Consider the following 15,192-nt stretch of genomic DNA (forward strand, 5'->3'; position numbering starts at 1 on the left):
ACTCTGCCAAACACTGATTTCAATTGAGCAAAAAATGAAAACTACGAGTGCTGCAAATCGGATGTAAAAACAAAAATTCACAGCAGATTGATCAACATTCGAAGAAGAAGGAACAGTTTGAATTTCAGGATTAGCCCTCCAATAGAACTAGCACTTTTTTATAACTGAGTGGGGAGAGATATTCACTGATTAATGGCCATAGCATTTGCCTATTTAGCTGTGACAGGTTAAATCCTAGACAAATAACGTCAAAAAGCAGTTACATCATAGTTTGCATAAACCACTGTGCGAAACACATCACGTGATTGCTGCAGTCAAACTAAAGCCCGGATTCACTGACTCACCTTTCCATCTGCTCCAGCAGGAGAGGAGAACACATACTCTAGCTGGAAAATCACACCAAACATTCGATGTTTTACCATTTCCGACAGCTGGATACGGCTCCTGAGGACCAGAGACTCCTTCGGCAAACTGTGGTCAGACAAGAAACACAAAGGCACATTCTGTTAAGAGAGCTCGCCATTACATTCACTGCCACAAGTGGCTTGCAGTCCACACAGGGTTAAGGGCAACAATTCACTCACGCCCAGTGCTGCTTGGCTAACATGTGTCTCAATATCAGTTCTTGCACATAAGTTGTTATCTTGAATAAATCAGATTCCCACAATAACACCCATGCGAATATTTGAGAGCAAGACAAGCTGCTTCAGCAACAAAGCAACCGGTATTTATTTAACTAACAACTAGATGCTAAAAGAATGGTATCAATGGTACATGTACAAGTGGCAGATAGTTCCCATATAGCAGTCTGATTACATAACCAGCATTATATTTTTTGCTGGATATATTTTACTCAGTTTACAATCTTGAGTCCGTTTATTGTTGAATCAAAGTTCCATTCAATACAGAACATTTGCTTGGAATTCTAATGAAACTTTCTGTAATAATTTCTCCTTGTCTGTACAAGGGCTAATGTGCTATCTATACTCTTAGTCTCTACGTATGACATTTTATTCCATGCAAAACAGTCAGGAATGATTAATCTTGACCATATGATATATGACAAGGATAGAAATAATCTGCTTCTACACTGGTGAACGTAACCTGGTGCTCAGTTGGATACTACTAGTTCATTATTTTTCTGTCTGAACTTTTTTCAGACATCAAAATGACTACAGAATGTGTGCCAGGATCAGCATCAAACCTCCTCATGTAACAACCCAAAGATCTCAGTATACAACCAGAAATAAATCCCCTTTGTGAAGTCCTCTCTTAAGCTTGTGCTTATGTCACCTGACCGGGCTGAGACAAGTAGGTGCAGAGTACGATTCGCACCCAGCAAGACAAGACCCCCGCTATGTTACCTGACTACGTACTGCACTCTGGCCCCCAGGACAGAACCCTGTGGAATCATGAATATATGTTCCATTCTTGGCTGATAAATCTTTCACATTCTGAGAGCAAGTGCAGCAGGACCTGCTTTCTTAAAACATTAAAAAAAAATCTGCAGTAAATTTATGAAGTGCTCGGAAGGTCATTGACCACGTAAGCTCCTTTTAAACCCAGTTTGACACCGCACTGGAGATATACTTCACACGGTGCAGATCCAAGCGTTGTGAGACAGCTTCCCTGAATCACAATCAGATCAATGTCCAATTCCAAAATGTCGCGACCCATTTTTACATCGATACTTGGCAGACACTGCAATGCATCGTGAAAGTGGCAGTACATCTATACCCTTAAATCAGCATTTTATAACGGACACTTAAGGGGGAATTTTAACCCCCTAGGACAGGCAGAGTTAAAAATTTAAAAAAAGGGAAACCCGACCCAAACCCGCCCACTTCCGATTTTAACGGAAGCGGGCTGGGAGGGCAGGTGCTAATCTGCTCTCCGGAGGTGGGTCTGTCCTTAAAATATTTTAATGAGGCTGTTTGCCTCAAATTTAACTTGTTTCACATTTAACTTCTGGAGGCCGGGTTTTCTGGGCCTCGGGAAATCTGGCAGCTGAAGAGAGGTGACAAAGGCCGGATGGAACAGATAAGTGCCTTTCCAGCACTGCTTATGGGTCAGGAGGAGCAGGTGTGCTTCCCCCGGCCCCCCAAGCTTACCTTTAAACCGCCTCGCGATCCGAACCCCTCGATCGGCCGATCCCCCCACGTCTGACCCCTGATGTTCGCCCTGCGATCTCCCCCCGCACCCCCCATCCACCCCATCCACCCCCCCCCACCCGATGTCCAACTCATCTCCCTCCCTCCCTCCCTCCCTCCACTCCCCTGCTGCATCCTGGAGGTGCAGGCCTACCCGCTCGACAGTCAACCAGCCTCTCAATCTGGCTGGCTGCGGGCAGGAAACCGATACAAAAAAATTAAATCAGGTCCTGCTGTTAAAATCGACAGGGCCTCCGGGAAACCCGTAATTCCGGGTTTAACGGCCACTTAACCTCCCCCCGCTCCCTCCCTGCAAATATCGGGGCCTTACTGTCTAGCTTTCTTTTAAATTTCCACACAGTTGCACAGGTGAATTATACAAAGAAAATAAACTGCTCTACATTAGTACAGCACGGGTAGCAGTGCATGGTACAAAACTATGTAAAGCAGTCTAACACCGCTCAGTGCATGTTCCACTGAAACGTATTGTTTATTACATACTTTTCCAAAAATTGATTTTTTTTGTCTGAATTGAATTACGTCCATTTGAGATAAATTTCCTGAAATTCGTTCAGTTACTTAGACTGTCACTCACTTCTTTGTCTTAATCCACCTCCAACCCTAATGAACAAAGACAATCTGCATATGCTTACTGCTTAGCAGTGAACTGTTATTCAACTTAGTGAGTGCCTTTTGTCAAACGTCTGTCTTAATGGGGTGTCTGCATTTGATTTATTTCAAATCCCCCCATTTTGTTCTGCCTTTTTAATTTAAAAAAATGAAAGACCATTTTGAGAGTCCATCTGCTGTCCAGACTGAGATTATTAGTTTAGCACAGGCCAGAAATCAAACCAGAGATCTTCTGGTTTGTATGGCTTCGTGCTCTACTGACCAGTACTTCTAACTTCACAAATTTTGACCCTTGGTGATGAGAATTGTGTATATTTTAGAGTATTGAATATTGATCTGGATATAAAAATCTTAGCATCGAGATGAGAGATGGCATAGCAATCAGTTAGTAGATTCTCACACCCGGGTGAGTGTCCATAGATGCAGCATACAGCCCAAAATTCTTAGCACCAGGAAGATGAATGTCATCGGTGCCCTATGTAGATTTGCTCAAGATTTGGAAGGAGTACTAGAAAGGATTTGAAACACAACCAGAAAATCAGAGAGTTAAAGATTCAACCCAAAATAGAAGCGATGAGTGAGATCATTTGGAGTAAGTCCTCCTTTAAGGGCATGCTTAAGCTTCTACCACAGAAAAGGCTGATTATCGCACCATTAACAAAATGCTCCAGGAGTATATTAATTCACGCCAACAACCTTCAGAGCATATGTGCAATTTCATTAGCTTGTGAGTTATGGATCTTTCACATTATAGTAAGAACTGCCATAACTCACTGTCACTTGCGAGATATTCTCCATCTACCTTATAGAAGCAATTGAAAATACTTGTATCTTTTTCTGAACTATCAGGAGCAAAACTAAATGTAATAGTGGGGGAGCAGCACTCATAAAGGCTCTTATTCATTCAATTATTCACATGCAGATTCAAGTGATCCTTCCTGGAGCCTGCCGAACTGACTCTAATTGATTTTCTGTAGATATCAAGATATACATGGCGATACATGTGACGACGGAATGAGGAGCTCAAAAGTTGTCTCTAATTGAAAAGTTACGTGGAGTTGTTTGTAAATGTAGAATTTGATGGTTTAGATAATATCTCGTCTTTTGTTACTTAACGATGGTGAACATCTTTGAACACAACATGAGTAAAGGAGCCTGTTATTTTATGTACATTTATATGCAATATATTTAGTCTCATTCACAATGAACTTTACCTTTTGGAAAAGCTCCCAGATCTCCCTTGCGCCGTAACATTCCCGGGTATCAAAACCACCACCTGCGGCTTCTGAACATAACACCAGCCATTGTGAACACCAATGTGTAGCCTTCGTTCTTGAATAACAACAGTGTTTCCATCAGCAACTCTGTCGTTCTACAAGGGACACAAAACAGACTTCTGTATCTCATTGTCAAACAAGAACAAAGCAAAGCACTGTCACTTTCCCATGCGTAAAATTATGATATTTAGAAGACTTCAGCGACCTGTTGTAAGCACATGTGCAATGCAAATTCAACCAAGCAATATTATTACACTCATCAAATGTGATCAATAGACTGGTCTGTTCTTGGGTTGGCCAACTAATCCCTCTTCTCCCATAAGCAGGGGTATAAATAATGTAAATTGTTTCCTTCAGTTTGCATACCAAACATGTGTTAGTTTCTAGCGTTAATGAAAATGGTTTTAATGACAGGAAGATGAAACGAAAATAAAAATGAATTTTGTTTGGCCTTCACCAGTAGCTAGGGAAGTGCAAAGTAGTCTGGGAAAGTCTCATCATGAATCAAGACTCAAAATGAATAGTGTAAAAATCGACCAGGGTGAGGTATCACTGTGGTATGGTACCATTGAATAAATCACTGCCTTTGGGAGGAAGGTAATGTAAGGGAGAAAATAAGAAGTGGGGAAAGCACTGCAAAGGGTCACATGAAAAAATAATTAGCAAGTTTTAACTATTCTTCCCTTATGTCCAAAGAGAAAAGAATGGTCCTTTCAAACATAGTATTTTCAAGATTGGTATCATGCAGTACTGTGACTTTAACTGGATTCTATTGCTGCATATTCCTGTTACATGATTAAATGGTTGATCAGGTTATATATTTACAGTCTATTAGTACAGACATTTTTGTTTACAAAAACATCACACTTGAAATGCAGCTAACATTATAAAACATTGAGATGAAAAATAAAAATACTGGAAATCTGAAATAAAGAATTTGCATGTGTATAGCTCAAAGTGCTTCACCATCATTGAATTACTTTTGAAGTGCAGTACTATTATAAGCAAACACAGCTGGCAATCTACACTCAGCAAAGTAGCATAAGCAGCAAATGAAATGAATGGCCGGTTAATGTGTTTTTACACATGTTGGATTGAGGAAGAAATGTTGGCTAAGACACTGGGGAGAAATGACTTTCAACCCTCAAGTCTCAGTGAAGAGGTGAGAAAGGAGAGACCTTGCTTTGAGTGGGGGTGGGGGGGGGGGTGGTGGTGGAGGTTGGGGGAAAGGAAAGAACAATGACTCAGCTTGAGCCTGAGGAAAGCAACCCAAATTTAGCCTGAGGAGAACAACCCAGCCTGGACCAAGAATAACCCAGCTGGAGATTGACGGAGAGTAATGGAGCCTAAGTCCCAGAAGTGACCCAGAATGAAACCCCAAGGGAGTGACCCGGTCTCAGACCGAGAAAGGTGACCCGGCCTCAGGCCGAGAAAGGTGACCCGGCCTCAGGCCGAGAAAGGTGACCCGGCCTCAGACCGAGAAAGGTGACCCGGCCTCAGGCCGAGAAAGGTGACCCGGCCTCAGGCCGAGAAAGGTGACCCGGCCTCAGACCGAGAAAGGTGACCAAGCCTGAGACCAAGGAAGGTGACCCAGCCTGAGCCTGAAGACAGTGACGTAGCTCAATTGTAAGCCTCAAGAGAGCGACCAAGGCTCACTTGAAGGGAGGTAAGTAAGAGGAAGAATTCTGGGGTTGGTGAAAGAGAGAGACTTTTGCGGGATGGGGAAGGAGAAACATTTGGGAGGAAAGTGAAATCCCTGTTTGGGGGAGAGGGGAGATGAGAGAGAGAGAACCTGATGGGAGATCCCGTTGTGGAGCGAAGGGAGAAAAAGAGATCCTGTTTGGTAGAAAGATACCTCATTGAGAAGAATGGGGGCAAACAGATCATGTCTGAGGGCAGTACAAGCAAATCAATGGGCAGAAACAACCTGCAGAGGGGAGAAAATTAGAAAATCTCTAGTCGGGAAGAGAACAAGAGATAGACACCCTCTTGAGTGAGAGAGGAAGAGACAGGGATAGAGACACTCTGTTTGGAGGAAGATCTGAGTTGAGAGACTCAGATATCCTACAATCATCCTACTGAGGGAGGGGGAGACAGGTCTTTGCTTTAACTCCTCTCCCTCTCATCCGCAATGTCTCAGAGAAAGGGAAAGTGCATGTCTATTGAGGGGGTGGAGAGAGGGGAGAGAAATACCTTGTTGAGTATGTTGGAGAGAAAGGGAGACAAGCCCTATTGAGAGAGAGAGAGAGAGAGAGAGAGAGACCCTTTTCTCAGAGGGGGACAGTGTGAGAGACCGAAGTCCTGTTCAGGTTATGGGGGATAGAAAGAACCTGTTGGAAGGAGACGAAAGAGAAATCACGCTAAAGGCAGCCTGGAATGAGAGAGCCTTCCGAGGGGGACCTACTGAGAATGAGACCACAGAGTGGGGAGAATAAGGGAGAGAGATAGACCTTGTTAAACAAAGAGGGGGGAGAGAGGGAGAGAAGTATTGTTGGGAAAGTGAGACCATGGTGCAGGGGGGAGGGAACGTACTGATATCTTTATGTTTTTTCCCCAGTAGATCCAGCGTGTGTGTCAGTCAGCGAGAGAGGGAAGGGCCATGGCAGCAGTGAGATATGGGACCAGAGTCAGGTACAGGGATCCCGAGTCCAGGCAGAGTTTCCTGGTCCAATATCTTGCAGGTAAGAAAGACACCAGGGTTTGGGGCTGGGCTGCATGGCCTGGACACCACGTGACCAGGGATCAGTGTTGGGGGGGGGTGGTGGGGGGGTTCATAAGACCATTGAAGGAGAAGGTTATACAAACTGTAGAAATACAGGGGCCTGTCAGTGCGAACTGCATGGTGTGCGGACTACACAGTGTGCTGCTGAGAGTTTGGTAAGTGTGGGAGTTTAAGGGTTAATCTCTTTAAATCTAGTGCATATTGCTTCAACTGTTTAAGTTCAATTTAAAAGTTTAAATTTTTAAGTTTCTGTCAGGCTTCAGCAGAGAGAGCTGCTGTAGCAAGTTAACTGGTTAGCTAGATTAAACTGGTACCTGAAGGTGGGGCAGGCCTGACTTATCTGAGTCACAAACTGCAGAAATACAGGGGCCTGTCAGTGCGGACTACACAGTGTGCTGCTGAGAGTTTGGTAAGTGTGGGAGTTCGGTGAAGTGGGGGAAGGAGGTGCTGCTTTGCCTTGCTTTTCCGAACTTTTCCAGCAGAGCAGCAGTGGACCTGAGAGCAGAAGACTGAGATTGGGGATTAAAAGCAGCAGCAGACCGACAACAAGAGACAACGACTCTGCGACATCACAGGTGAGGCAGGAGAGTCCGAGAGGTGAGCAGAGTATAAAAGGGGAGACCTAGAGCGGGAAGAGAGTCTAAGAGTCTAAGGCAAGTCATGGCAGCACAGCTCGCACCCGTGATATGCTCCTCCTGCACTATGTGGGAAGTCATGGACACTACCAGTGTCCCTGGCGACCATGTGTGCAGGAAGTGTGTCCAGCTGCACCTACTGGCTAACTGTCATTCAGAGCTGGAGCTGCGGGTGGATTCACTGTGGAGCATCCACAATGCTGAGACTATCGTGGATAGCACGTTCAGTGAGGTGGTCACACCGCAGGTAAAGAATACGCAGGCAGAAAGGAAATGGGTGACCGCCAGGCAGAGTAAAAGGACTAGGCAGGTAGAGCAGGAGTCCCCTGGGGCCATCTCCCTCTCAAACAGATATTCTGCTTTGGATACTGTTGGGGGAGATGGCTTATCAGGGGAAAGCAGCAAGAGCCAGGCTCGGGGCACCACGGGTGGCTCTGCTGCACAGGAGGGGAGGAAGAAGAGTGGCAGGGCTATAGTGATTGGGGATTCCATTGTAAGGGGAACAGATAGGCGTTTCTGCGGCCGCAAACGTGACTCCAGGATGGTATGTTGCCTCCCTGGTGCTCGGGTCAAGGATGTCACGGAGCGGCTACAGGGCATTCTGGAGGGGGAGGGTGAACAGCCAGTAGTCGTGGTCCATATTGGTACCAACGACATAGGTAAAAAAAGGGATGAGGTCCTGCAAGGTGAATTTAAGGAGTTCGGAGATAAATTAAAAAGCAGGACTTCAAAGGTAGTGATCTCAGGATTACTACCGGTGCAACGTGCTAGTGAGTATAGGAACAGGAGAATAGACAGGATGAATGCGTGGCTGCAGGGATGGTGTAGGAGGGAGGGATTTAGATTCCTGGGACATTGGGACCGGTTCTGGGGAAGGTGGGACCTGTACAAGCGTGACGGGTTACACCCGAGCAGGACCGGGACAAATGTCCTCGCGGGGGTGTTTGCTAGTGCTGTTGGGGAAGGTTTAAACTAGAGTGGCAGGGGGATGGGAACCTGAGCGGGGAGTCAGAAGGGAATAAAGTTGAGAGCAGCAAGAGAGGGGAAGACCCAGGGGAAATCTACAATACAAATAGTACAAACAGTTGTTCAAGATGTAGGAGGGGTTCTAAATGAATTTTTTGCATCTGTTTTCACTATGGAGAAGGACGATGTAGACATAGAAATACGGCAGGGGGACTGTGATATACTCGAACATATTAACATCGAGCGGGAGGAGGTATTGGCGGTTTTAGCAGGCCTAAAAATGGATAAATCCCCAGGCCCGGACGAAATGTATCCCAGGCTACTGTGTGAGGCAAAGGAGGAGATTGCGGGGGCTCTGACACATATATTCAGAACCTCTCTGGCCACAGGGGATGTGCCAGAGGACTGGAGAACCGCTAATGTAATACCATTATTCAAGAAGGGGAGTAGGGAAAAACCGGGGAACTATAGGCCAGTGAGCCTAACATCAGTGGTAGGAAAATTATTGGAAAAAATTCTGAAGGACAAAATTAGTCTCCATTTGGAGAAGCAAGGATTAATCAGGGATAGTCAACATGGCTTTGTCAAGGGAAGATCATGTCTGACCAATTTGATTGAATTTTTTGAGGGGGTGACTAGGCGTGTGGATGAGGGTAACGCAGTGGATGTGGTATACATGGATTTCAGTAAGGCCTTCGATAAAGTCCCCCACAGGAGACTGGTCAAGAAGGTACGAGCCCATGGAATCCAGGGTGCCTTGGCACTTTGGATACAAAACTGGCTTAGTGGCAGAAGGCAGAGGGTGATGGTCGAAGGTTGTTTTTGTGACTGGAAGCCTGTGGCCAGTGGGGTACCACAGGGATCGGTGCTGGGTCCCTTGCTGTTTGTGGTCTACATTAATGACTTGGATATGAATGTAAAAGGTATGATCAGTAAGTTCGCTGATGATACAAAAATTGGTAGGGTGGTAAATAGCGAGGAGGATAGCCTCAGTCTGCAGGACGATATAGATGGGTTGGTCAGATGGGCGGAACAGTGGCAAATGGAATTTAACCTGGAAAAGTGCGAGGTGATGCACTTTGGAGGGACGAACAAGGCAAGGGAATACACAATGAATGGGAGGACCCTAGGCAAGACAGAGGGTCAGAGGGATCTTGGTGTGCAAGTTCACAGATCCCTGAAGGCGGCGGAACAGGTAGATAAGGTGGTAAAGAAGGCATATGGGATACTTGCCTTTATTAGCCGAGGCATAGAATATAAGAGCAAGGAGGTTATGATGGAGCTGTATAAAACACTGGTTAGGCCACAGCTGGAGTACTGTGTGCAGTTCTGGTCGCCACACTACAGGAAGGATGTGATCGCTTTGGAGCGGGTGCAGAGGAGATTCACCAGGATGTTACCAGGGCTGGAGCGCTTCAGCTATGAAGAGAGACTGGGAAGATTGGGTTTGTTTTCCTTGGAGCAGAGGAGGCTGAGGGGGGACATGATTGAGGTGTACAAAATTATGAGGGGCACAGATAGGATGGATACTAAGGAGCTTTTTCCCTTCGTTGAGGGTTCTATAACAAGGGGGCATAGATTCAAGGTAAAAGGCGGGAGGTTTAGAGGGGATTTGAGAAAGAACTTTTTCACCCAGAGGGTGGTTGGAGTCTGGAACTCACTGCCTGAAAGGGTTGTGGAGGCAGGAACCCTCACAACATTCAAGAAGCATTTGGATGAGCACTTGAAATGCCATAGCATACAAGGCTACGGACCAAATGCTGGAATATGGGATTAGATTAGACAGGGCTTGATGGCCGGCGCGGACACGATGGGCCGAAGGGCCTCTATCCGTGCTGTATAACTCTATGACTCTATGAGAACAAGTGAAAGGGAAAAGCATAGAGCAGCGGAAAGAAAGTGTACTTTAGGCACTTTAGGTACTTTAGGCACGACAGATAAAATGAAAACTAGAAGGCGTAAGGCGATTAACCCAGCATCAAAGCTGTGGCAGGGGGTTGGGAACCTGAGCAGGGAGACAGAGGAAAGCGTATCAGGAAGGGACAGAAGGTATGGAGTAAAAGGTAAAGTGTTAAAAAAGGAAAAAGCAGGAACTAAGTGTCACAAAACATATTTGAAAGTTCTTTATCTGAATGCACGTAGCATTCGTAACAAAATGGACGAGTTAACGGCACAAATAACGACGTATGGGTATGATCTTGTGGCCATTACAGAAACATGGCTGCAGGGTGACAACGACTGCGAATTAAATATGCCAGGGTATTTAACAATCAGGAAGGACAGGCAGGAAGGAAGGGGAGGTGGGGTGGCTATGTTAATAAGGGAAGGAATCACTGTAATACAGAGAAAAGATATTGGGACAAAGGATCAGGATAATGAAACAGTTTGGGTAGAGATAAGGAATAATAAGGGGCAAAAAACACCCGTGGGCGTAGTATATAGGCCTCCTAATAGTTGCAACTCTGCTGGAAGAAGTATTGATCAGGAAATAGTCGGGGCATGTAATAAGGGAACAGCTATAATTATGGGAGATTTTAACTATCATATTAACTGGACAAATCAAATTGGGCAGGGTAGCCTTGAGGAAGAGTTTATTGAGTGTATTAGGGATGGATTTCTTGAGCAGTATGTAACTGATCCTACAAGGGGGCAAGCAACCTTGGACCTGGTCCTGTGTAATAAGCCAGGATTAATTAATAATGTCCTAGTTAAGGATCCCCTTGGAATGAGTGACCATAACATGGTTACATTCCATATCCAATTAGAGGGTGAGAAGGTTGGTTCTCAAACAAGCGTACTGAGCTTGAATAAAGGAGACTATGATGGTATGAGAGCGGAATTGATTAAAGTGGACTGGGAAAATAGATTAAAGGGTAAGACGGTACATGAACAGTGGTGTTCATTCAAGGAGTTATTTTACAACTTTCAAAAAATATATATTCCACTGAGGAAAAAAGGGTGTAAAAGAAATGACAGCCATCCGTGGCTAAGTAAAGAAATTAAGGATAGTATCCGACTAAAAACAAGGACATATAAGGTAGCCAAACTTAGTGGGAGGATAGAAGATTGGGAAGTCTTCAAAAGACAGCAAAAAGTAACGAAAGGATTGATTAAGAAAGGGAAGATAGATTATGAAAATAAATTAGCAAAAAATATAAAAACAGATAGCAAGAGTTTCTACAGTTATATAAAAAGAAAAAGGGTGGCTAAGGCAAACGTAGGTCCTTTAGAGGATGAGACCGGGAAATTAATGGTGGAAAACATGGAGATGGCAAAAATGCTGAACAAATATTTTGTTTCAGTCTTTACGGTAGAGGACACTAAGAATATCCCAACACTGGACAAACAGGGGGCTCCAGTGGGGGAGGAGCTAAATACGATTAAAATCACTAAGGAATTGGTACTCAGTAAATTAATGGGACTCAAGGCGGATAAATCCCCTGGACCTGATGGCTTACATCCTAGGGTCTTGAGGGAAGTGGCAGTCGGGATTGTGGATGCTTTGGTAATAATTTTCCAAAATTCTCTGGACTCGGCAAAGGTCCCGGCAGATTGGAAAACTGCTAATGTAACACCCTTATTTAAAAAGGGTAGTAGGCAGAAGGCTGGAAATTATAGACCAGTTAGCCTAACATCTGTGGTGGGTAAAATTTTGGAGTCTATTATTAAGGAGACAGTAGCGGAACATTTGGATAAACATAATTTAATAGGACAAAGTCAGCATGGCTTTACGAAGGGGAAGTCATGTCTGACAAATTTGCTCGAGTTCTTTGAGGATATAACGTACAGGGTGGATAAAGGGGAACCAGTGGACGTAGTGTATTTGGACTTCCAGAAGGCATTCGAAAAGGTGCCACATAAAAGATTATTGCTCAAGATATAGAATCACTGGATTGGGGGTAATATTCTGGCATGGGTGGAGGATTGGTTATCTAACAGGAAGCAGAGAGTTGGGATAAATGGTACATTCTCGGACTGGCAACCTGTAGCCAGTGGTGTTCCGCAGGGGTCGGTGCTGGGTCCCCAACTCTTTACAATCTATATTAACGATTTGGAGGAGGGGACCGAGTGTAACATATCAAAGTTTGCAGATGATACAAAGATGGGAGGGAAAGTAGAGAGTGAGGAGGACATAAAAAACCTACAGGGGGATATAGACAGGCTGGGTGAGTGGGCGGAGATTTGGCAGATGCAATACAATATTGGAAAATGTGAGGTTATGCACTTTGGCAGGAAAAATCAGAGAGCAAGTTATTATCTTAATGGCGAGAAACTGGAAAGTACTGCAGTACAAAGGGATCTGGGGATCCTAGTGCAAGAAAATCAAAAAGTTAGTTTGCAGGTGCAGCAGGTGATCAAGAAGGCCAACGGAATGTTGGCTTTTATTGCTATGGGGATAGAATATAAAAACAGGGAGGTATTGCTGCAGTTATATAAGGTATTGGTGAGACCGCACCTGGAATACTGCATACAGTTTTGGTGTCCATACTTAAGAAAAGACATACTTGCTCTCGAGGCAGTACAAAGAAGGTTCACTCGGTTAATCCCGGGGATGAGGGGGTGGACATATGAGGAGAGGTTGAGTAGACTGGGACTCTACTCATTGGAGTTCAGAAGAATGAGAGGCGATCTTATTGAAACATATAAGATTGTGAAGGGGCTTGATCGGGTGGATGCGGTAAGGATGTTCCCAAGGATGGGTGAAACTAGAACTAGGGGGCATAATCTTAGAATAAGGGGCTGCTCTTTCAAAACTGAGATGAGGAGAAACTTCTTCACTCAGAGGGTAGTAGGTCTGTGGAATTTGCTGCCCCAGGAAGCTGTGGAAGCTACATCATTAAATAAATTTAAAACGGAAATCGACAGTTTCCTAGAAGTAAAGGGAATTAGGGGTTACGGGGAGCGGGCAGGAAATTGGACATGAATTTAGATTTGAGGTTAGGATCAGATCAGCCATGATCTTATTGAATGGCGGAGCAGGCTCGAGGGGCCGATTGGCCGATTGGCCTACTCCTGCTCCTATTTCTTATGTTCTTATGTAACCCTGAGCATTAAAACCTTTACTTTTGAACTTAATACTCCTGTTGTGTAATAGTGTAAGGAGTCTTACAACACCAGGTTATAGTCCAACAGTTTTATTTGAAATCAAATAAAACTGTTGGACTATAACCTGGTGTTGTAAGACTCCTTACATTTGTCCACTCCAGTCCATCACCGGCATCTCCACATCATGGCTGTGTAATAGGACAACCCCTAGGCCCCAGCTCCAATTATATAAAGGAAAAAATTGGAAAATAAACAAAAAAAGGGTGTGATAAAGGATTGGAGGGAGAAAGAAGCAGAGACAGTTGAAGGAAGAGTCACAATTTGCATTTGTGTGACAGTAAGCATAAGTGGTTGCCTAATTATTTATAGAGTTATACAGCACGGATAGAGGCCCTTTGGCCCATCATGTCTTAAATACTATTTGCCAGTTAAGTGACCCCTGGCTGAAAGCATTTTCCGTTAAAGTGTGACAGGACTGAAAATCTTTTTGTTGCAGTTTCACGTAATATATTTTATCAAAATTAGCTATGAAACATGAACTGCACCAAAATCTATTTGATGAGTGACCTGTGCCACTGCAGCCATTACTGTAAATACAGAACAACTTCTCTGGAGAGACCACACTTTTATAACAGCTACTTTTAAGCAGTCCCGAGTCTCCAGCTTATACAGCAGAAGCTTTCACCTGTACAAGATAATACGCTTCAATTTCCTCTAAAATTAATAATTGCTTCGGAGTGACTTAACTGCCACTGACCCACTGAACATTATTGATTTTTCTCCCCATTATTTTCACCAGAGTATAAGAGTATGTGGCAGTAATACAACATGGGCCGGGGGGTGGGGGGGTAGTCAATTTCTATTTATACAAATGTACATATGCACACATGTATGTGTGTACAGACTATGCACATTATTTTTCAATAATCAACTGCCAGTTAAACTTCAGTAAAAATGGAACAAAACCAAAATAAAACTGCTCTACGAACTTCGAAATAATTAGAATAGAAGTATCTAAGGTATTATAATTGGGTTCAGTGCTCCTGGATAGGGAGAGGATAAAAACATCGGCCAGAGTTCCTTCTCCTGATTGGTATCCAGTGATTCCAGTGTGGACCTCAGTTGAGAACAGCGTCAGGCTCCGTTGTGATGTCCTTTATGTTTGAAGAACTTGCCAACACTCACTATCTGGACTCACATGTTAAGAAGGGCTACTTGGGCACAGTACTGGAGGGCTGCTGCATTGATAGAACTGTACCCCAACAAGAGTCAAGACGTTCAAGAGAGGAGAGTACATTGGGAGAACATATATAAAATAACAGGCATCGGGAATGAGTACTGAGTGGTAACCTCATCTCAAGGTTGAGATGGCTGTTATAAACCATTCAAGCTTTACTCTTATGATTTACAACTTCATCTAAATCTTGAATGAGATCTTAGCTCACTAATCACTCCATTATTCTCTCTCCAAGTCATATATATATATAAATTATTGTACCTTTAATTTTTTATTATTTTTCTTTATGGTGTTGGCTTTATTAATAGAGGCATAGATTATAAAAGCAAGGAAGTTATGCTAAACCTTTATAAAACACTAGTTAGGCCTCAGCTGGAGTACTGTGTTCAATTCTGGGCAGCACACTTTAGGAAGGATGGCAAGGCCTTAGAGCGAGTGCAGAAGAGATTTACTAGAATGATACCAGGAATGAGGGGCTTCTGTTATGTAGAGAGACGAGGGAAGCTGCGATATTTCTCCTTACAGCAGA

General features: G+C 44.1%; 1 protein-coding gene across 1 annotated transcript in view; it reads right to left on the reverse strand.

Annotated features, from left to right (window-relative positions):
• Nucleotides 1-213: 213 nt before the first annotated feature.
• Nucleotides 214-15,192, reverse strand: part of LOC137300799 (nephrocystin-4) — a 142,676-nt gene continuing 127,697 nt past the window's right edge. The window contains exons 9-11 of the mRNA XM_067970058.1: nucleotides 3,995-4,152; nucleotides 345-471; nucleotides 214-234 (exon numbers count right to left, since the gene is read on the reverse strand). Of these exons, the coding sequence (XP_067826159.1) occupies nucleotides 214-234; nucleotides 345-471; nucleotides 3,995-4,152 (306 nt within the window). The remainder of the gene's footprint in view (nucleotides 235-344; nucleotides 472-3,994; nucleotides 4,153-15,192) is intronic.

The sequence above is a fragment of the Heptranchias perlo genome, chromosome 32 (assembly GCF_035084215.1).
Source record: "Heptranchias perlo isolate sHepPer1 chromosome 32, sHepPer1.hap1, whole genome shotgun sequence".
NCBI classification, from domain to species: Eukaryota; Metazoa; Chordata; class Chondrichthyes; order Hexanchiformes; family Hexanchidae; genus Heptranchias; species Heptranchias perlo.